General features: G+C 43.7%; 1 protein-coding gene across 1 annotated transcript; it reads left to right on the forward strand.

The window, feature by feature from the left end:
- Positions 1–180: 180 nt before the first annotated feature.
- On the forward strand, positions 181–15957 carry PPP2CA (protein phosphatase 2 catalytic subunit alpha). Its single transcript, XM_032196784.1, has 7 exons — positions 181–491; positions 11532–11741; positions 12247–12420; positions 12608–12697; positions 13143–13304; positions 14047–14165; positions 14814–15957. The coding sequence occupies exons 1-7, from the start codon at positions 390–392 to the stop codon at positions 14884–14886; spliced, it is 930 nt and encodes a 309-aa protein (XP_032052675.1). The 5' UTR covers positions 181–389; the 3' UTR covers positions 14887–15957.
- Positions 15958–23547: the final 7590 nt, after the last annotated feature.

The following is a 23547-nucleotide window of genomic DNA, read 5'->3' on the forward strand; positions in this document are numbered from 1 at the left end:
CCCCTTCAGCATGCGCATGCGCAGACCCCCCCACCCCCCTCCCCGTTCACACCGCGCATGCGCACGCTCCCCTCAGCGCGGCTCAGCCCCCTCCTCCTCTGGCGGGCAGCGCGCAGGCTCGGCGCTGCGCATGCGCCGTCTCCTCCCTCGCCGCCCGCCCCGGAGTAGTGGAAGCCGAGGCGGTGACGTCAGGCGCGGCGGCCATTACACGCCGCGCTGTGAGGCGAGCGGCAGCGCTGCCGTGCGCAGGGCCCCGCTCCCAGCTCCGCGTCCCCGCCGCCTCTTGGGACCTGCTCGGTGAGGGGCTGGGGGGGCCGCTCCGGGGGCTGGTGGAGCAGTAACAGCAGCAGCAGCGGTGGTGGTAGGAGAATAAGAGGCTGAACGGGAGGATGGAGGAGAAGGTGTTCACCAAGGAGCTCGACCAGTGGGTGGAGCAGCTCAACGAGTGCAAGCAGCTGTCCGAGGGGCAGGTGAAGAGCCTCTGCGAGAAGGTGAGGGCGGCGTGAGGCGCTCTGAGGCGGTGAGGGGGGTGACGAGGATCCAAGGGAGGCGCTGCCGTGCTGAGGGCACCGCGCGGTGAGGCGCCCGGAGCGGGCGCGGGGCTCCCCGGGGGGCTCCCGGTGGCTCCTGAGGGGTCCCCGAGGGGTCTTGGGGGGTCCCTGTGGGGACGGAGCCGCAGCCGGGAGCGAGCCCCGGTGCCCGGCGGCGGCTCCGCGGCGCTCGGGGCCTGGCCCCGCCTCCCGCCTTTGCAGCGCCTCCTAAAATGGCGCCGCGGCCGCCGAGACCCCCGGGCGCCGCCGCCGCCATCCCGGGCACGGGCCCAGGGGCTCGGAGGGAAGGAGGGTGCCGGGCCCCGGCCCGCTCGGTTGGGATGGGAAGGGAAGGGGCTGACCGGGTACGGAGCCCGTGGGGGCAAACGGCGAGCCCCGAGGGGCGACCGCCGCGGCTCCGGTTTTGGGGAGAGAAACGAGGAAATGAGCACCGGGGGGGGGGTGTAGCTGAGGGTACCCCCTGGGCTTGGTGTCTGGGAGTGAAATCCGAGGTTTTGTGAAGCAGGGATTAGCGTACGGGGCTGTTACCTTCTGTGGTGAAGGGCGGTGGGATGTGATGGCAGAGCGCCGCTTGTGCTCAGGGAGGTCCTAAAATGAGCCCAGGGTAGGTCATCTGCTGCAAATTAAGGGCAATATTAGCTGCAGCACGACCTAAACGCGTTTTCCAATTATATTATAATCCTAAACGTGATTAAAATTTAGTAGCTGAGGGTTTTTTTTTTTTTTCAGTTATCAGAGATTTTGTATTTTTACCCTCTAAAATATTAATCTAGAAGCGTAACTAGAAATGAAGGAATGTGGGAAGTTACTGACGTACTTGACTCTAAAGAAGTCCATGTACCTACCACAGGAAGAAATGAGGATATTTTAAGTTTGGCATGGTGCCTTCAAATACTACAGCGTGTTGTTTTAGAAGCAAATTGTTTCCAGAGGACGATGAACTTACTAAATAAATTGGAGTGACTTTGGCCAAATGGGTTCTGCTTGAGTCCAGATCTTAGTTGACTAGTATTCCACCAGTAGCTTAAAATTACAACCATTAGATATGGCCTGCGTGTTTTTAAATCGTGTTGCCAGCAAGAAGCAGTATAGCTGCCTGCTCATTTTTCACGTGTGTCTCATGACAATGGCCCAGCTTCTTCCTTGAATGAATTTGTCAAAGAGGTAAGTAGTCCATTTGCCATCACATACAAAATGATGCTGGTATGGGATTCTGAATAATGTGCAAATGGGTATTTTTTGTAAGGTTGTATGATAAGCTGAAGAAACACAAAAAATATACAAAAAACCTCTGGATTTACTTGGTGCTTTGGATAGGTGAGAAGTAGGCATGCCATTAGGAATTCTGTCGAAAAGATCCCATAGTCCTACTCATGGTTGTGTGAGGTTGGGAGGTGGAGTTTTCATTTTTTCCTAATGAAGAATGGAAATAGGCTTTATGTCTGGGTAAATGCGTGCTGCTTATCACCAAAATAGACTCTTGACACTAGGGAGGAAAAATAGCCCAACATGAAGTATTTCTGATAGGTCCAAAAGAAGGGATCACAAGGCATGCCGGCTCTATAGGAGCAGAAGACTCAGTTTAGGCTGAAGGAAGGAGTGATAAAGGTGACTAGATCTGCAGGAATGATGCCTTTTGATAACGATCTGTGGGAACTAGGTTACAGAAAGCTGTGTGTCTGCCCACCCTATTCTGTGATGAGAGATCACAAAAACACGGGAGAAATCTACATGAAATATATCATTTAGCAGCAGTGCCTTGAGTTGGCAGCTGAGCCAGCTCCAGAACAAAGGTAGTATTTCTTCGGGTAGTGTGATACCCTGCTGGAGATGAAATTCCCTCTCTGACCAGTTTGCGGTCAGCGCTTTGCAGTACAGCCGCGTGGCTGTTTGTGTTCAGGCAAGATGATTTGTTGCTGATAACTACAGGTGGATTTACTGGGACTTCCTGCTGGTACCAGGTAAGGTTCTACACGATTGCTGACGCAAGGAATTGGAGGTAGTCCCCAGCAGCCCAAGCTCTCCGTTGTCTTCTCTGTGCCCTACAGTGGGTGTCGGTGCTCTCAGAAGCAGGACATTTGTTGAGTTCAGTGCCCTTCTGCTGAGGGACAGCAGTTAACGTGTTCCCAGGCTTCCAGTACCGACTCTGAGCAGCTGTTGAGTTGTGCTTCGTGTTATGATTGTTGTAAATAGTTGTGTGTATGAAATCACACCCAAAGGTTATATTTTTCCATGAGGAGCTTAACGCGTTAAGGACAGCGTCAAGTCCAGTCACTGTTCCACACGGCAGGTGAAGACCCTGTCAGGTACAGGTACAGGCTGTCATCCTGCTGGGACGAGTTAGGGAAGGAAAAAAATCCTTGCAAGGTTTTTTTCCCACCCCCCATAATACCATTTGATTAGATGATCTTCCTGACTGGTATTTCTGGATCTGCTGGGGCTTCGTGTGTGCAGGCTGGTGCCTATCTAACAGGGCTAAGCCTAAGGGCTCGGTTGTGTTTCAGTATTGATACCAAAAGAACCAAACAGCTATTTGCAAACACAATCTAACTCAGCATAATAACTATGTGTGGCCATTCAAGCATCCCGGTTACTTTCTTGGTGCATCCTGTCTTGTACCTGGTTACCTCGGTGATGGTGGTGGTGCTAACTGGGTGGAGATGTCTTCTAGGAATACCTTGTACCCTTCCATAATAGCTGCCATAATAGAGGAGTTGAAAAAATGTGGCCCTCTGAGTGGCAGCTAAGTTACGTAGCCTTAATAAACGCCATATATTTTGTTACATCAGTGACAGGCTGTGTGTGTGTAAAGTATTTGGTAAGGGAGGTTTGAAAAATTGTTACCAGCATTTATTTATCCTGCAGTTGTGTGACGTGTGACAGGTATCAGCCACGCTTGCCCTGTTCACACTGAATTAATTGTTTCTTGAGTGCTGTCTGTGCACAGAGGAGAAAGGAAGCCCTTTATTGCCAGGTGAGGCTTTTTCCTGCAGGCCATTTAGAATGAAAGAATGCTGTCCTGGGGTGCTGTATGGAAAACCGTGCGGGAGGGAAGAGGGAAATGGTCCCAGTGGGGGTGTGGAACAGTGCTCAGGAAGGTGGGGTGGCAGGCTGAAATTGCACAAAGGAGGGAGTTGAATTTGTGGTTGGAGTCTCCAGTGGTTATTGCAGAATGAACCTACTGCAGGTGGAGGCAGAGGTATCAGGGTCTCTCTGCTGGAAATATTAGTCTGAGAGGGTTGGAACCACGAACCATCCGGTTCTTAGAAAAAGACGAGCTGATCATATGCTGTGGAGAATCTTTAGGGTTCTCTTCCTCTGCACTTCAGCTACTAGTAAAATATGCCTGTGTAGACAGTGTTGCTATCTAAAAAATTTAACCTGAATGAAGGGCTGATGCTGGTGAACCCTGTTCGAGAAACCTTGGTTCAAGCCTTGTCTCCTGCAGCTTTTGATCTGTAACAATAGTCTTGGTTATGTTTGCTATTTGATTTGTCACCATTGCCGATTTCATGGTATAAATGTTTCTGGGCCATTTTGGTCTCTAGTACCTGCCTTGTCAATGGTGTATTCTTCTAATTTTTTTCCTGTTGCAGAATTTCCACCTTTGTTTAGCAGCAGATCTTCCAAGTTACATTTGCTGAGCCTTGCTGTAGATAAGAACCAAATGTGAGTGCTCCCTGCAGCTGTATGATCTGCTTGGGCTCCTTCCTTTAAGTGCCCTGGTTCCAGGAGGTCAGTGTGTTACCGATGGAGCTTTCAGGTGAAAAGAAGAACCTGCAATCAAAGTTCAGCTCTTCTTTTGAATAGGGCTCGCAAATCTTCAAGCATACTTCTGTTCTTTAAGGTGTTACTGCTCTGAGGGTCCTCCAGTTGTTTCTAGGGTCTGTGGGAGACGAGGACATGGTTTAGGGCTCCTTTCCTACCGCCTCATTGAACATACCTGGGGCTAGAGCTGTTAGTGATGTTCCACCTTTGAACAGCTGCAAGTGAAAAGCTCTTTGTGACATTTTAACAACTGTGTTTTAGATTATTGTGGAATGCTTCCACAAAAAGAAGTCCTTTCACTCCCAGTGTTCGTTCCTGTGATGGTTTGTAATATAAAATGGAAAATGTCCCTTCACACAAAAGGCATTTGAGGTGTCAACCTTGCCAGCCTTCTCACCTAGTTCTGGTTGTAACACTCAGGGTGTGTGTGAGAATTCAGTCTTGTGTATGCCAACTTCTATAGCTTCGACAGCTTTCTTTTTTCAGTTCTGTGAAATTCCGTAAAACTTGTTGTGCTGAAATTAGTAAATTTTTTTGATTTGTTTTAGCTCACAACATCCGCTGTAATCAAATCAGAGCAAAAGATATTTCCTTGTTCTAAAAGTCACTCGGGGCATAGCTTAAGAAAACAAACGAGCGTTTGTAAGTCAGAGCAAGTTCCTACTTGAGGCTGTAGCAGTGCAAAGCTAACAACGTGGCTGGGGCTGTAGATTGATGGCCCCTTCCAGACCTACCTGTGGTGAAGCTGTTGCCTCCTCGGATGTGATGACAGTGCTGCTCTGCGATCGCTCCCTCGCCGTCCCCGGTTAGTCATCCGGCTTGCCTCGAACAGCGTAATAACCCGACCTGTCTGGCTTTGTCTGGCAGGAGGGAGGCCTTGTGCAAACAGCTGTGCTGAGAGGCTCCAAGGAGCCATGATTAAATTTCCCTTCTCACCTAGGGACCCTTAAACACTACACCGACGTTCAATAACACGGTTGTTGCTCTAGACTTCTTTCTTTAGGCGATGTGTTAAGCTGGAAAAAAAACAACAGGTAGTTTAATCCTGGCTAAAGAGTAAATACTGGAGCTCAGCTGCTTGCTAGTCAGGTCCTCAATATTTCTGCAGAGCATAGGGAAAATACCTCCCAATACAGGTGCATCCTTACCCTTGCTCGTTGGTTTTGAAGTAGGAATCCTCGGTTATGCCTACCCCAGCCTTCCAGCCAGTGTTCTGGCTGTGCCACAGCTTGGCGTGGTGCTGTGAGCAAAAGAGTTAAAATAAATAAAAATAAAAACCTCTCGAGTTTACCATCTGCTGGTTTAGCTTCATGTATCAGGCATTGCTAGCTTGGGAATAGCTTCGGTCTATTTCCTTTTATAACAGCTTGAATGCTAGGAGATGAATTCAGCTTGCTTCATGGGCAGGATCGAAGCCCAGCTCTCTGTAAGCGGTCAGCTTTGTGTGTTAGTGCTGCTGCTCTGCTACTTGGAACTCCAGTGTAGACAGGAAGGCGTCTGGCTTTCTTGGTTTATTTGGCCTCCAGTACATTTTTAAAGATTTTTTTCTACACTTTCAAATTCAAAGTGAAGGACACAAAGATCTCTTCAATGATGCAAAATGACAGCATTGAATTCTTCTGGAGGAGCACCTTTCCTGTCCTCATTTTCTATCTGGTCTTGTCTACTATTGATACCTACATAGCACTTCCCCTTCTCTTCTCCCAGATCTGTTTCCAAAGGAAAGAGCATTCTTTCTCCTTACCTATGTAAGACTACTAATGATTTTTCCAAATTGAGGTTGAAGGGAATATCAAGGCTGTAGACAGTGTCAGTCATTGCTGCGCAGTACAAAGAAATAGAAATATTTAGCATTTTACTGCCTGTGTGCTTCAGGAGAAGGCAGGTTGTCTTGTTCACTCTCACATGCAGTTCTGCCATTAGGGTTATTTTTTTCGTTGGCCAACATCTTGTGTGTAATCAGGCTGTCTTCTAACCAAAGAGAAATTGCTGAAACAGTAGGGTAGCCGTAAAGCTGTGGCATGGTGAAGGATGCTTCGCTGTGCTCTGTGAAACGTGAAGCCAAGCACGTCTCGTGTTTCTGGGGTTAGTTAACTGCCTGTTCGTGGTTCACTGACAGACCATCGATACATCTATTGATATATGGGCCACCGTACTTTCATTTTGTACGCTTTGGGTTTAAATACATCTTCCGAGTTCAGTTGATAGCTCTGCTTGCTATCTTCATTTGCTGAGCAAATGAAGGGCTACAAACACGCAGTGACCACATCATGACACACGTTGCCACGAGCTGTGCCGTGACCCTGTGGCCAGGCACGCTGCGTTGCCTTCACTGAGCTCCAAGCCCTCGGTATTGCTTGCAGTGGATGTTGGAAATGGTGGCATTGGTGCTACTCCCAAAGCCAAAGAGAAAGTAGGTGGGGCTGTCATTATTTCTGTCATGGAAAAAGAGCATTTTGCTGCTGTTGCTACGTCTGTGTTGGATGGGAATCCTGGTATTACTTGCTTGGGACTACCAAACAGTTAAATGTCAGTGGGAGCTTTGTGTTTTAATTTGATTCCTACTTACACATTCACATTGAACTCCTTAGCGGATTCTGCAGTTCGAAATAAAGCAGGTCCCATTTGTGTCATGCCATCTGACTGCTGTCTTACCATCCTCACAGGAGTGACATTAGAGACCTGATTTCTCTGCTCGTGTTTAAAAAGCCAGGCAGTGAAAGCAAACACCTTTTGCTCTAACAGCTAGCCCCATTTGGGCTGAGCATCCTCTTTGCCTTGCAAGGGGGTGGGGTTGGGGAAGGAAACACGGATGTCTTTGCAGAAGACTCGCTGACTGTAGTGGGTGATTTTGCCTGATAGAGATTCCAGGTCCGAGCAATGATGCTGGCCAGCTCAAACCAGCCTTCATCCCAATTAGCTGGTCATTGGCCCTTTAGTCACTTCCTGTGCATCTTGACGGCAGGAAATTATGGGTGTGGTCGAAGCCTTCGATCTCATCAAAATATCTTTGTGGTAACTACCAATACAGCTTTGTCTTGGGTACAGCTGATGCCTCCCCACATGGGCTTTGCTAGACAGCGCGGTGGTTTGCAGGGGTGAGCTCTGGGCTTCCAAGAGCGAGGTATTACAGACTGGAGCTGTGTCGTGTAATTAAAATAATGGCTATATTTCCTTTACGAAGTCAGTGATAATCTTTTGATAAATGCTTTATAGCACTGATTCAGCCTTACGCAGCAGTTTCAAGCATTGTTTTACAGTTCTGTGAAGCCACAGCGATGTTTCCTGCTTTTTTATGTGCCCCGCAGTTCCTCAGCGTAGATCGTTGGTTTGAGCTAGCAGAGCTTCTGCTAGAAGCTGATGATCTAAGGAAAGGGTAGGAGTAAAAATAAATATCTTGTGTGTGCTGGAAACAGAGTGGAATTTGGGCAGAGGCGAATTTAGGAGAACCAATTCTGTGAGGTAAGGTGGTTGATGGATTCTGCTCATGAGGCAAACTTGTCCTCGGCATAGAGTGAGTTGAGAGTGGCTGGATGACAGCCCTTCAGGCACTTGGCTCTGAGCCTTAATCTGTGCTGTCTTGGTTAAAAATCTGGGCTGAGAACAAGGGAAATAGGAGATACCTCTGTATGCAGGTAACTCCTACCTTTCATTAGAATTTTGCAGATCCAGAGTAAAATGCAGAGGTGACTTGAATCTTGCGCTCCTAAAGCAAGGAAGCTGATCTTTGTATTTTCAGAACAGTTTTCTTTTCCATATGAGATGTGCTTTGTAAACAGAGTCAACAGAACAGTGCTTCACTGTTCATCCTTGCATTTAGAAGATGTGCAGCAGTCCAGGAATATTTTAATCCTCAAATAGGAGGCTTTGTTTTCATCCTGTAATGCTTCCGTTCATTAGTGCAAATTTATTGTTTTCTTGTGCCTTCAGACCACTATTGGTTACAGTCTTGTTGTCTTCCGGGTGGCTTTGAATTGTACTGGTTGCCTTTTCTCCCCAGAAAAAAGTCTGAGTAAGCAGGTAGCTCAAACGCCAAGTATAAATGAACTTCAGTCACTATGACTAAGGTGAAGTGCATTGGATGTGTGCTTATTGTTTGAACTTTGAGATGGTTCTAAGTATAGCACGGGGCTTTTGGTGTCAGCAACTGCTTGTGATGGATTTTCCTTCTGGGACTTTTTTTTGTGTGCAATTGTCAGTGTCTTGTGGCTGCATATATTTTCTGCATTAGGCTTTATTGGTGCTTAGCTGTAAAACTGGTATTTATCACCCTGAAATAATGGGCTCTTCTCAGCCTGTATTCATTTGAATGCACTTAGTTTTGAAATCTGAGAGTATGGAGTGCTGAAAAAATAATTAATTGTGATTTTGAAGTCACGAGCCTTAGCAATTATAAGGTGGCATGCTTTCCACATAAACTAAAGCATCACCTGACTCATCTTTTTTTAGATTGCAGAATACCACAAATTAACCTTTGTGTGGTGTAGGGTCACTTACGAGGATTGAAGACAAAAAAAAATAATAATAATAATCAGAGCTATCTTAGCATTAAAAGCTGTTAAGAAATGAAAAATACCTAAGAAACAAAAAGCACTGAAAGCACTGATAAGTGTTCAAGAAAAGGCGAGTTTCGGGGTTGCATAATTGTTTATCTAGTGATAGGAGATGAAACCTGGATGTTTCAAAATGCTGGTGTCAAAATACCGTGAAGGATTGCGCTGCTGTCCTTGGCAATAGGTCACCGGGTTTCTGAAGGGCAAGGAGTTAGGTGTGTCGGGCTGTTTGCTGCTTCGCCCTCATCAGGAGGTTGGACAGAGGAGTACCCAGCCAGGTGCTGAAGCTGCTGAAATGCTCCCAAAATGCCACCCTGCTTCCTCACTGGAAGGGGAGCTGCTGGGCAGGGAGGAAGGGATCGATAAAGAGGATGAAAGCAGATGAGGTTTCGGGGCTGGTGCACGGTGCGATACAAAGCTGGAGTCACTGATCCTGAAGTAGCATTAGTAATGGCTTAGCGTTGTGAAATCTGATTGTATTGGTGTCTTACCAACTTGTAATGATACTCGGACAGTTTGGGTTTTACCCTTTTGTAGGAACTGACCACTTGCTGGTGCCTGTTTTCAGGGTTTTTTTCAGGGTCTTACTTTCAACTCTTCTATAGAAACAAGTCCACTGCTGAAGCAGTTCAGCGTTTGCCACTGCTGGTGCCGTGGGACATAGGACAGTAAGGCAGCGTTTCATTAAGCCTGTTTCAGGAACACGAGAATATTTAAATTACAGCAGCATTCCTTCACTGCAGGATTTACGTGGAGGTGGTTCCAGGTCAACCAGCGAAACAGCAATCTTTTTCCATCAGAGCAGCTGTCTGACTGACCTGTGCTTTGCTGTGTGAGTGATTTAACACTGCAAAAACGGAGGAAGCAACAGCTCCAGTGCTGAGAAGGATGCAATTTGGATTTCAGTCAGCATAAAAATCGCATCCCTTTGATGAAAAATGAATATTGCGTTCTTTGTGCAGTTCTCCCGGTCTGTTAAGAAAAACAGCAGTAGAAAGCATTCTAATTATAGTTTTTTTTGACATAGAAGTGCTATTGGTATTTGTAACTTTCCCTGTCAAAAGGGGAATTATGATCGCTAATGCTCCTGAGCCTAATAGTGTATTAGGGAGGCTCAGGCTGTTAAGACACCTTCAAAACATCCGGTGAGTGTCACTGCATTAAAATGAACTTAAGTCAGACTATCTTAAAATAAATCTACACTTTTAGCATCTGCCATGAGCCAGCAGTGACCTATCTTTAGTACTAGGCGCAGCATGAGTGGAAACTGTCAGGAGAGATTGACTTTTGGTGTAAATATGTCTGCAGAGTGATTTAACTCGGTTACTCACGCTTTAATATCTCAAGCTCAGTGTTGTGCAGGGTGTTTAACCGTGATTGCATTTTGCATTTCTTCCCAGCGTTGAATGAAATCTTCCCCTGTCTCCATCACGTGTTGCGGACGCTTTGTGTTACCCTGGTGGTTAGCCTGGGTAATGCCCGGGAGCACTGAGCCCATTTTTGGGGGTGTCAGTCACTGTCCAGCTGGTGGCTTCCTGACTGTGCGGAAAGTTGGACGCAGCAGCGTGTTCCTTACGGGTCTGGTTCATGTCAGCACCCAATATTTAATCTCCAGTTTAGGTTTTAACTTCGGATGCTTCTTTCCTACCCTCCAAAACCTCATGTTCTTCAAATGACGATATTTTTTCTACAATGTCTTAAAATACTTTTTTGCTTAGCAAGCATTTCCCTGTTGTAAGAAACAAAACGGATCCTTTTTGAATAGCAACATTGCTGCTTGGAGGGCATAGAGGGCTTGGTAAATGGTGACAAGTAAACTTGTTACTATTTTTATTTCTAATACCATCTCGATTTAGACAATTATTGTGGCATGTGCTCTGAGGAAAAGCTCTAACAACTGGCAGCGCGATGGATGATACAGTTGAAGTGTTCTTGTGTTATTTCAAAACTACCTTTTCTGTGCTGTCTCTAGCTTGTGCTTCTTCAGGCTCTGTGCTGCTTCTTTGCCTTTGTCAGCAACTCCTGTGCACAAAATTTTGTGGAAAAAATGAAGAGTACAAAAAATGTTTCTCTTTCTTTTATAAAGGGCACACTCATGCACACTTACAAGTTGTTCTGGGTGTAGGTCATCTCTGTTCAAAGCTAGGCATATGTGGGTGGCAGACGATCATCTCTCTGAAGTAAAAACCCTCCTGGAGCTTTGGCTGGCCGTGTTCACCTCCCTGGGGGAGTCTCAGATTCAGCTATATCTGAATTCAGGCTTTTGAAGGGCTGGAAATAAGACATTGGCATGATTGTAAACATATCTTTTTCCAAATGTTACACACATCAATTCCAGCGATGGTGATTATTGGTCTGAAGTCAGTTGTGCTTCATGGAACCGCTTGTATAGAAAGGATGAGTTGTTTTTTTAAGCTGGAAACTAACTGAAATACCTAATTGATGCTGGGAGAGGGGAGAAAACAATTGTTTCATAAAGCCAAATCTTCTTTTAAGTAAAGATAAGCTCTTATCCCATACACTTCAGACCAGGAAAAGGTGGATTTGTAAAGAGGCTGGGTTGCAGCATTGCAAGTAGAGCATACTTTGGATAAGGCTGTTCATGGACAACTAATCTCACAATTTCTCTTCTTTTTTTTTTTTTTTGTTTGTGTTCTAGGCTAAAGAAATCTTGACAAAAGAATCTAATGTCCAAGAAGTGCGATGTCCGGTCACAGTCTGTGGAGATGTCCATGGACAATTTCACGACCTCATGGAACTCTTCAGAATTGGAGGCAAATCACCAGACACAAATTATTTGTTTATGGGGGACTATGTTGACAGAGGCTATTATTCAGTGGAAACAGTCACATTGCTCGTAGCTCTTAAGGTAACTTTTCTTCTCAGCCATACAAGTCTGTATGAAGTGTGTATAATCATTCTCCTGATTACACTTAATATCTGTTATGATTATGCAACAAAGGTTTTTAGGTGTGAAAAGTGAAATGTTACCTTTATTATTTTTCAAGGATATTTCTGAAAAACGTAATGTTAAGGTGCAAGCCTGTATAGCTTTTTCCAAAGTGAGTGCCACTTTGCTAATTGTCTAAGTAGCAATATTTAAGTATGTGCTTGGCGATACCAGCTTAATGCGTAAGTGTAGTGAAGTGAAGTCCACCTGTAACAGTGGATAAAGCTCGCAATTAATCTCAGAGTATCTGTCAGTTGAAGATCTGGCTTAATTAGTCCCTTTTCCCTCTAAGATTGTGATTGAATCTTTTTTTTCTTATTGGCATATCATGGGGTGAGGGAAAGCAAATTCTGTTGTGGCTTTTTTTTTTTTTTTTTTTTTGGAAGATGTGCCTCTAAAATATTTCTGTCTATTACGTTTATAGGTCCGTTACCGTGAACGTATCACAATTCTCCGAGGGAACCATGAAAGCAGGCAAATCACACAAGTATATGGTTTCTATGATGAATGTTTAAGAAAATATGGAAATGCAAACGTTTGGAAGTACTTTACAGACCTTTTTGATTACCTTCCTCTAACTGCCTTGGTGGATGGCCAGGTATGTTTAAATTCGGTGAAGTTAAATGTTACTGGCTGTGAAGGGAGCTCTTAACACTGTATTCTATCAGTGTTCAATATTCTTTCAAGTAATCTCTTGCAGATTTTTCCTAATATTTTTTACCAAGCAATAATAATTGTACTGAAATAAAATAAACAAATGAAATCTTCATATCTAACTCTTTCAGATTTTCTGTCTACATGGTGGCCTGTCTCCATCGATAGATACACTGGATCACATCAGAGCACTTGATCGCTTGCAGGAAGTTCCCCATGAGGTACGGAAAATTAATTCCCTAAACTCATGGTGGGGTTCATGATTCACCGTGTATTGGATGTTTGAATATATGCACAGGCAGAAGATGAAGCTCAAAGTGGTGTAGCAATTTGAAAGCACCTTTTTGTTGTCTTGTACCTGCTTTCTGAAGGGGAATTGAGCAGCATGTTCTTACCTAGAGTAAGAAACAGTTTACATAGCATATCAGCAGGTACCACTAAATGATCTCAGTGGTAGGAGCTATTTCTATGAAGACTCATCAATTATATAACTTACTGATAGTATTTCAAGTCTAAACTGCACTAGTTTTTGCAGTTGGTAGGTGGGGTTTGTTATATTGTTTTTTTTTTTTTTCCCAAATTTTAAAGCAGTGCTGCAGAAAGTTGTGCAGATGTGTGTGTAGTTCTTTTGCTTGGTTTGTGAAATACCTTCCAAATCTCTTTCAGGGTCCAATGTGTGACTTGCTATGGTCAGATCCAGATGATCGTGGTGGCTGGGGAATTTCTCCTCGAGGTGCAGGTTATACATTTGGACAGGATATTTCAGAAACCTTTAACCATGCTAACGGCCTTACGTTGGTTTCGAGAGCTCATCAGTTGGTAATGGAGGTAAGCAATACAGCCTGTGTGGTTAAACTGTTGGTTGTGGAGTTTGTGCGCTGCTACCACACAGTGCATTTGGGGTGTGCGTGTGCTGCTGTGACAAAACTGCTGATCCAGCTGAGAGTCTTCCAGAAACTATTTTGATAATGTTGGTGTGCTACTAAATAAGTTTCTAAATTAGTGGAACAGCTTTCTTGGGTTTCTTTCTGAAAATTTACAGCAACATTGCAAAAATGGACTTTAATTGTAGCACTTCTGTGTAGATAAAAACATTCTTGAACATAAATGCTGAGTCCCTCAACGAGAAAATGCATGCAAATGTGTGCTTTGAAAAAATGTTTGTCCTTTTTACTGTAAACATGTGATTTTGTTCTTAGTTTGTAGTTGTTCCTGGAAGTTAACTTGTGATCATCAAAACCAAAACTCAGGCTTAAGTTTAAAGATAGTAAGATTCAGAATAGATTGTGTAGTTCAAAATTGGTTAAATTATTTTAACACGAGCGCAGTGGAGAATTCTTGCTCTTTTAAATGCACTTAGCTAATGCTTACAAGTAAGAAATAGCACATAAAGTCCAAAATTCTTTTTTTTCTGCTGAGAAATAAAGATACAGACTTAATCATGTTTAAAAATGACACTACAAGTTCCACCTAGGGTTTTGAACACTAACTTTCAGTTTAGTAGTTAGATGGTTATATGGGGTGCAACAAATGAACATGGTTTTCATAATTAATTTATTTTCCTCTCCAGGGGTACAACTGGTGCCATGATCGGAATGTAGTAACAATTTTCAGTGCTCCAAATTATTGTTACCGTTGTGGCAATCAGGCTGCAATTATGGAACTTGATGATACTCTAAAATACTCCTTGTAAGTATGTTTAAAAATTAGATTGAAGTTGCCCCTGATTCTGGAACTGTTGTTGTTGACACCTGGTCTGTCAGATTAGAGTGAGACTCTGCTTTCACTGTATATAACTGAAGTTTAACAAAATACTACAGAGTGGTGCAGTTTGGAAGTAGGACCCTGTCACACCTGAGGTAATACACAGCTGTCAGTCTAGGGCAAGAGGCAAGAATCTTGGAATTATTTAGATGTTGGGATGTTGACTTGATGAAATTCAGTTAACTATCTCAGCAGTAGCTTTACTAATAAATGAAGAATTGTGTAAAGCATTGTATAAATTACCCCCCTTTGACAATTACTGGAGACTTTTATTTTCTAAATATACACTAATGTTTGACTGGTTTGAGTGTTAATGCCAAGATAAATTTCTCTCCAGTGCATTGTGATAGTAATCATAAGACAAGTTTAAAATATCGTTATTATAACTATGTATTAATAGGAGTGGAAGAAGTTGAACAGTTATTCTGGAAGTCTTAAATTGGTTGAAAAACTTAAAAAAACAAACAAACAAAAAACCACCTTCTTTAAGACCACTGCTGCTATAATTCAGAAGAGATACTTGACTGTAAAAGGAATGCTTCCAGTTTGATTAATACTCTGTGTGCTTTTCAGTTTGCAGTTTGACCCAGCACCACGTAGAGGTGAACCGCATGTTACTCGTCGCACCCCAGACTACTTCCTGTAAAGAGATTTTAGACCTGTACAGTATTGCCATGAACCATATGTTGACCTAAAGAAAACGGGAAGAGCAACAGTAACTCCAAAGTGTCAGAAAATATTTAACATTCAAACTTGTTTTCACATGGACCAAAAGACGTGCCATATTCAAATACAAAGCCTCTTGTCGTCAACAACTGTGACCACTTTAGAATGAACCAGTTCATTGCATGCTGAAGCAACATTGTTGGTCAAGAAACCAGTTTCTGGCATAGCGCTATTTGTAGTTACTTTTGCTTTCTCTGAGAGACTGCAAATAATAAGATGTAGACATTAACACCTCGTGAATACATTTAACTTTCCATTTAGCTATAGCTTTATTCAGCATGACTGTAGATAAGGGTAGCAGCAAACAATCATTGAAGCTTAAAGAACATTTTTAAAATAAGTACCAAGGCCTCATATTTGTTCTGAAACTGTTTGTTTGTTTTATTTTCAGGGAATACTGTTTAATTTAATTGTATTGATTTTTTTTTTTGTCTGCACTCAGTTCCCTTTCCCACTCTTTGCCCTACCATATTGTCCCTTGTAATTGTCCGAGCATAGTGAATTCCTTCGAACAGAACTGTTTTTTTTCTGTAAAACAATGTTACTGCAGGACAGAGCTGCAGTGTTTTTCATAATAAACTTGTGAACTAAGTATGGAAAAATGTCAAATTCTAATTGCATCTCAGGTCAGCTCTGGTTTAACAAACTAACACGTAGCTGGATAGGTTTTATAAACCTGCGTACAAGTTTCCACCTGAAATACCCCACAAGGAGTTGAAGTGTGCTGGGAAGTTCTGGTATTCTGGGTTCTGTACCAGGGAGATGGCTGGCCCTACGTCACGTAGCTGAGAACAGAGCTTGCTTGTTACTGAAATGTTGCTCTCTTCCCTCTTGGTGCTCTACTGAAATATTCAAAGATGGAAGAAAATAGGATAACTGAGTTGAGCATGCCTTTTTTCAAGTGTAAAACTGAGTTTGAGTTATTTCCAATGTAGGTGCTAATACTTAAATCTGAAAAGCTAAGAATAAAACCAGTTTTCTAAATATTAAAGGAATAACTTGAAATTCAGTACTATGTGTATTGCCCAAGCTTCCATTCTGAAAATGAACATTGATGTGTGTTAACTTCTGTTAAAGTCTTTTCCTTTCACCTAATCTGAATTCTGATTTTATTCAAAACATTCAAATGTTTTGCCACCTTAAGGCTTGTGCTTGAAGCTTTTTATAGGACATATCTTAAAAAGATGTGGCTGTTTTCATGGAGGACTCTTAATGTTCATAATGTTTAAGAGACACTGAGTTGTTTGGGTGTAGTGTAGACTCTGCAACAAAACAGAGGAATCTTTTTACACTGCTTGCTTGTAAGAGAAAATAGAGAAATATTGTGAGTGTGTAGGCCTAGTTCCAGGTGCTTTTGGGGGACTTTCTTGCTTTTCTGGGGTTTTCTGATAAAGGGCTGCTTAATTCTCAAACTTGCGAAGACAACAGTTCATTAATGATGCGTTACTTTGTGCCTTTTCTGAAAGGCTTGAGCAGTTACTTTTCCGTTAGTAAAAATTGTGGTTTGCCCTTGAGTTTGGGCTCCAAATTATTTCTGGAGAGCTCAGTCTTCTGAAGCTTGATGTCTTACAGGAAGACGTGCACTAAAAATAAGGCACATGTAAGGCGTCCTTTTTTTTGTATGTCAGGAACTTTTGCTTTGATCACTATCAAAAAAAAATCCTTTGCTGTAGGGAGTAGTTCAGGTTTCTTCTTTTGCTTGCTATCTCTATATTTGTGTCTTTATAGATAGAACTTTGTACCTTTGTTGACACCATTCCTTCAAAAGGAGTGACTTTGCCCTGTTGCCTGTTTTCCCTGGTACTTGAAGTGGTGTGACTCAGCTCCTGCTCTGGTGGGGTTTCAGCAGTTCATTTCTTCAGTCTCTATATACAAATACAAGCAGCTGTTAGTGAAGTTGGTGGTTACAGTCACTCCACTTCATGCACTTTTCTCCGTAATTGTGCTGTGACTGGCCATTTGTAGCCTTTTTTTTTGAGAATATCACCTTGTGAACAGGGGATTGTTACTCACGGAGATTGGCAACCAGCAGTGCTCACCAGCTGGAAGTGTGTTTGGAAGATCCAAGAGGAGAAAACCTCAATTAGAAATAATTAGTCTGGTTATTTTGTTGGTAGCTGCTTGATTAGAAATTCATGGGAGCAAAGCTTCCTTCACTTCAAACTGCAATGATGCAGGCTGGATGAGCATAATTAGATTTGTATTTTTTTCAGAGATCAGTGTTAATATTTTCTTTTGCATTGCAAAGACTGCTAAAGTCCATGGAAAGGTGAAATCAGGGTAGCTGGAAATCCTGTATTTTCATCGTTCAGTAATGGTTTTGGTTTAAGCAGGAGATCGTAATCGTAAGGAGGGCTAATACTTGCATTTGGTGTTAGAAGCAGTCATGAATGAAATTGGATGCCTTCCTACAAACTCTTAAACCTTTCACTTTTTCCTTCTGTTTTTTTGAATTTGGATAGAATAAGTACAAACCTTTTGTTGTTTGACACCCGCGGAAGGGTTTTGAGCTTTCCATGTTGCCCTTTACTTAAATCACACTTAAGTTGCCAAAATGCAGGACATCATTGTCTGAGCTTGTATATCAGACTGAAGTAAACACCCTTCATTTTGGGTGCTTGCTTTTAGGTGTAGGGGCCTGTGCTTCTGCACTGAGGTGTCATTCAGTCAAAAACAAAATGTTAGTACATCCACCCCTGTTAGTACACGGGAAAACATCCAGTAATTTCCTTTCCTGAAAGGAGAAGAGGGAAGGATTTGAAGCCTATTTGCCATTTTTTCCCCTCCATTCTCTCTCTGCCTCTTTTTTCTTTGCCCATTAGGTCCCTTTCTCTGGTCCCCCTTCCTGCCCTGTCCCCCCGTCTGCTGGCTGTCCCTGAGGGCAGCTGGCATGGGCATGTTGGAGCCCCTTCCCTCCGAGGTGTATCAGCGCCTGTGCTTGTTGGCTCGGGCTGAAGTCAGATCGTTTCCAGCTGCTGACACCTCTATACAAGCTCAGTATCGCTGCTCTGCATGCTTTGGCTGCCTTATCTGTTTTAGATCTCCTGACGATACCCTGGAAGGTTACTTGACCCGCAGGCAAGTGAAGATGGACAGAGCTAGTTACCTCGGTATTCTGTGTCCGGATGAATGATAATTCTGCCTTGGAAAAAGAGGCAGTGAGCGTACACGGTGCTGATGAAAGCTTTGACGTTTCACCTGTCTGTGCTTCAGGCTGGGTAGTAGCAAAGGTCAGTCTGGATTATTTTTTTCATAGTCACTGAAAGTCGTTTTGATAAAGTAATTACGTAGTATGGGATGGGACAAAGGCTTTAGCAATTTAGATATTTGCCATGAATCTTAAAGGCCAAAGATTTTCTCATACACAATACAAAAAAGTGCAGGTGCTAGGTTTATTTTTGGCATCTTCATCATAGTTCAATAAATACACCCCTGAGTTCCTCCCTTCTTGCCCCTTCATTTCCTTGCTGGTGAGAACGCAGTTCCTGCTGTAGGAGGAGCCGTGCTGCAAGGGGCAGTGCAGAAGGATAAATGTGCCTGTTCCTTCTGGAAAAACGGTCTGTAAGGAGAGGCCAGTGTGATCAAATGACAATCCTGAATTTCCAATTAAGCTCTGCTCTAAATTCAATTAATTTAAGGCATGGCTTCAGTTGTTACCTCCCTATATACCTGCCATGCGCTTACTTTTTAGTTGCTTGTTTTATCTCTATATGCTGAGCACTCATGGAAATTCAGGGTGTTTTAATTTTTTTTTTCCAGTCTGCAAATACAGCTTTTGAATCCCCGTTCTCTGGGGTATTGCCCAGACCCACGGTGTGATGCAGCTGCTCAGCAGCAGCGTGCTCGGCTTCAGTGTGCCTAAACAGTGGTGTGGATTTAATTGTGCCTGCATAGGCTAAAGGAAAGTTGTACATAAGGGAAATGGCCTTTTAGTGTTCCATCCTGTCTTTTTTTTTTCCCCCAGCCATACACGTGGCTTATACGAGCTTAGATTTTTGGAGCAAAGTATTTGTGAGTGGTGGTTTTTGAAGTCTTGTAGAAAGCGTGGGGTCTTCTTGAACACTACAGTGATCGTTATACAGAGCATCCGTTCTCTGTGAGTCCCAGGACAAGGTAGTTTGGGAACAGGTTAAGTGTTAAAAATTAAATGAGACTGTGTAGAAATCTTTCAGGACATGTGAATACACTCAAAAAGCCCTGCAGAACAAGCAGTTGATGAGTCAGCTTACTGTGGTTTTTTAAGAAGTTATTTTGGTGCTCTAATTCATTTGGCTGTACTCCTTTTGGATGAGAATAAAGGCAAGTTGCTCTCTTGAGCAAGGGGCTGGAGTTCTTTGGCATACATACAGGAAAAAAGGCTGAAACAACACTTTAGGTATTAAATTAAGCAGCGCTGCATGGTTTAGGCTTTTAAAACTTAGGCTATGGCTTTAAAACATGTTTTAAGATGGGTTGGTAGCTACAGCTTAATTATTGTATGGTGAACAGAACTGGCTTGGGATGAAGATGAAACTGATTGTGTCTGGTGTACAAAACATTAATGCTAATAGTAACTAAATATTTTATATATAATTCCCTGACATAAGGCAACACAAAAACATAGGTTTTAGCACAGGAGGGTCCTGTGGCACCGGAGAAGAGGCTGCACAGTGTCTGTTCTTGGAAGCTTTCGGGACTAGCCTAGAAAAGGCCACACTTGAGCTGGGGTTGGTGCTGCTTCAGGTGGATGGCTGAGATGCCTTCCAGTCTACAATTTTGGGTTTTAAACAGCATTTTCCTGGGTTACAGCATGTGACACCCAGGATAGGTGGTTATCCTGTGACCTTGTTACCGAACTGCTGTGAAGCTGCTGAGGGTTTTGGTTCACAAGGCATCAGCTAGACAGAAATCTGGGGGGCTCCAACAACACCAAATGATTATCAGCTCCTTGCTGCTGCTCTCACCAGTGGCTGCATTTGGCACCTTCCACTGCTCTGGGACCAGTGATGGATGAGGAGCAGCACGACTTGAGAGGTGAGCACCCTGATGGAAACCTGGGGCAGGTGCTTTTAAGGAGAGGACAGTCGATTTTGTGAATACTTGTACTGCTGCGTGAGGTTGTACAAAACAAAATGCTTGCTCTTTGGACCTCTCATTGACTTGTGTGTATATATATATATCAGATACAGATACTCATCAGATATAGATACTGTCTGAAACGGGATGATGCATTTAGAAGCAGTGCTGAACTGCCAGGTAGCAATGTAGTGCTGATACCAGTAATCTCAGATTAATTGGCCCAAACTACTTTAGCCTCCTTCCCAACTGCCTATATTTTTTCAGGCAGTTGGAAAAAAAACAGCCACTGTGCTGGCTGGTTGAAAACTTCCCATCAAAAACCATTCCCTACTGTACCTGTCAGTGTAAGTTCTCTTTTTTTTTCCCTTAAGAAAAGGGGAGGTGTTGGAGGAGGGCTGTCTGGAAGGATCCTGTGCTGCTCACCGTACACTTGACCCACTTTGCTCCTGTTCCACCACTGCCTTTGTCCTCGGGGAAGAGGAAAGCTGCCCCGGGTGTGGGCGAGGAGGTGCCTCAGCTCCCTGGGAGGCTGCTCTCGCTTCCTCCCCCTTTCAAATACAAAATTCTGTGGTGCTTGTGAGCGTGGTTACCTGGTGTCAGCTTAGCTTAGTTTAGCCATCTCCAAATTTCACTGGACTGTCACTTTTTCCTTACAATCTCCTTAAATGTTGTAGATCAGCCTGACTTCTGAAACGTGGCAAATTTCTTCCCATGGACTTTGAAACCTCAAAGCGTTGGCTCTTCGTCGTCAGTGGCGTCAGGACCAGCCCAGAACCTGCCCCTTGCACTTTGAACAGATGCCAGGCTGAGTAACAGCAGCACCTCGGGGTCCCTCGGGGTCCCTCTGGCCCAGCCCCAGGACCACCCCGAGCCGCTCAGCACCACGTCCAGGCGGCTGCTGGATCCCTCCAAGGACAGGCTCTGCAGCCTGTGGTGAAGAAACAAACCCTATAAAGCCAACGCAGCTTTCTCACTGTCAGGCTAGGTTCTCAAGGATATTCAGATTTTTTTTGCCTGTGCCACTTGGGGATTTGATGACCTTTTGCTAACCGTGCTGGTGGGGGAAGCTTTCACCCAGCAGCATCTCCCTCGCTATTTATGCAGCCATAAGGACCACGGAGTCTGAGCAGTCCAAATTATTTCCATGGATGCTACAGCAAAAATGGTTCAAAAAAATAAAAATCAGTATGTTTAAGTATGTGGAGGTGGACTGAAGATTAGGGAGTTAGATGCAAATATGCTTGAGGTAGGTTTGCTTCTATTTTTAATCACTTTTTCCCTCATCTACAGTCTTCTGTGCATCTTGAATCCCTGTAGTTATGCAAGGAGAACGTTGCTAGAGGGAGAAACAGAAGCTGATCAAGAAAACAGAGCTCATGTCTGCCTGCCATGATGCAGTTAGCGAGTTGTCAGCCTGACTAACATCTGAAGGGGGGCTCTGCCTTCCTCAGTGCCTTGCATTGCTGTGGTACAGCTTAGATGAAAAGCAACATCTTAAGGATGCTCCTGTAATACAAGAAACAATCACAGCTATTTCTGGAGTTTAGAGGGGGGGGGACAAGAGTTTTCCTCTTCTGCTGTGTTGTTGTAAGATTGCTTTAAGTAGCAGAAGCCCAAGCCTTTGAGCTGAGCAGTTTCTTTCCAATATCTGTATCAGATAAATAACTTTATTTTTTTTTTTTTAAACACTGAACCAGTCCTAGTTTTCCTTGCAGTGTTGATGTGGCTGCTTGTTTTACAAAAATGTTCTTCTCTTTTTGTATTTTGGGGGAGGAGAACGTTTTTGCTGTTATCTCCCCTACACATAGACCAGGTTCTTGTCCGGATCCAGTGGTCACTCCTTGCATCCTGGTAAATGCCAGCCTGTGCCAGAGCAGCTGTGCTTTCCAGGCCCTGGAGCTTGGTCTTTGCGGGGCTGCCTTCCCTTCTGGAAATCCAAACTGAGTCCTGTCACATTTCCCAACTTGTTACCAATGAAGCAAAGCTGAGGTCTCTTTTATAAGCCCATGTCACGTGTGGTATTAAAAAATGCTCAATCTTTTTACAGTGTTATCTCCGTTATCACCATCATCACTAACAGAATAAACTTCTCTGTCTATAACAATGGAAAGGGTTAAGTTTTTAGTTTTGGTTGGGGGGCAGTCATTTTTATCGAAGCAGCAAGAGAAATAGCTGGGAAGAGAATCCAAGGCTGCAGAGTAAACCCAGCGCTGTGTCTGGGAGGCTGCTCTCCCTCTAATGCCGTGCTCAGTGCCTTAAAATTCCCTTCCCCCTGCAGCTGCGTAGCTCTTCAGCTGGCTTCTGCCCGCAGCTCAGTGATGCTGCAAGAATGTAGGTCAGAGCTCTTCTGGATCTGATAAGTGGTAAATCAAGCTTACGCTGATCTTGGTTGCTCCAATATTTCCAGATATTTGCTTTAGTGTTAAGCTTCCTCCTCTGGATTCTCAGTGGTGAAAGGCCTTTAATCGTAATTTATCTGTGGCTGGTGCAGAGAACAATTATCTTTACAGCTCAGGACAGCAATGCTTAGGTTTAGGATTATTTGCATTGGAATGATTATCTGTGCACCTAACAATTGAAATTGGCCCACCCATTTTTTTTTAATTTTCTTGAAAAATCTTTTTCTCTGCCTTGCAGCTTTAGTCAAGGACAAGTCTTCTGTGTTAGCAATTCTGCCTGACTTCCAGGACTTTGGCTATCACCTCCACAGCAGCTGTTTTTTCGTGACAAAGATAGCAGAAAGCATCCAGACTAGCTCGGGAGGTTCATTATGTGATATGTAGGGCACAGTGGGAGGCGGCTTTCACGTGATTACGGGATATCTGTGACAGACGTCTGCCACTTCTTAGGGTGTGTGGTGTTTTTGTTGCTTTAACTCTCCCAGACTACTCATTCCACCGATGAAGTCCAGTGGGGACTGAATTTTCTCTGACACCTTTGGAGAACTGTATCAAGTATAAAGCTCAATCACTTTGAAATGTAATTGATGCATAGGTCATAATTAGATGGGGAATTTTGCTTTCTGCCTGTTCCTAGATTGTGTTGCATCTGTCCTGTGTGGGGAGCAAAACCCACCCCCTTCTACTGCCTCTGCTTTGCAGTCTGAGCTTGTACGCACTCCAAATCAGAAACCTTGATCTCTGGCAGCATTGAGAAAAGGGATTTAGGATTTGCAGATGTTTTCCACAGGCCACCTTCTGTCATCATCTGATCCGCTAAGTCAGTGAGTACTTAATATAAATAATTTAAAAAAAAAAAAAGCACATTTAAGGAAAATAAAGGCAGTGCGTTTGTTTGTTTTTAACACAGTGAATGTTGTTCTCAACACTGGAGCAGGAGGTGGAGTGATTTAGCAGGAAAGAGGTAAATGTGCTGACTGTACAAGGTCACGGTAGGCATAGTTGGCATAGTTTGGAGGCTTCACACATAATATACCCAACATATCTTGTATATGTAATACAGGTTTACATATAATTAGGCCCTAATAAATTGTAAACAAGGGCTATCTGGTTCCTAACACCAC

This window comes from Aythya fuligula, chromosome 14, assembly GCF_009819795.1.
Source record: "Aythya fuligula isolate bAytFul2 chromosome 14, bAytFul2.pri, whole genome shotgun sequence".
Lineage (NCBI taxonomy): Eukaryota > Metazoa > Chordata > Aves > Anseriformes > Anatidae > Aythya > Aythya fuligula.

Excerpts from the sequence above, each read along its gene's own strand:
- PPP2CA (XM_032196784.1), top strand. The coding sequence starts at position 390 with ATGGAGGAGAAGGTGTTCACCAAGGAGCTCGACCAGTGGGTGGAGCAG. Across the intron at positions 12,421-12,607 it reads CTGCCTTGGTGGATGGCCAG|ATTTTCTGTCTACATGGTGG; the intron begins GTATGTTTAAAT and ends TAACTCTTTCAG. Across the intron at positions 12,698-13,142 it reads TGCAGGAAGTTCCCCATGAG|GGTCCAATGTGTGACTTGCT; the intron begins GTACGGAAAATT and ends AATCTCTTTCAG.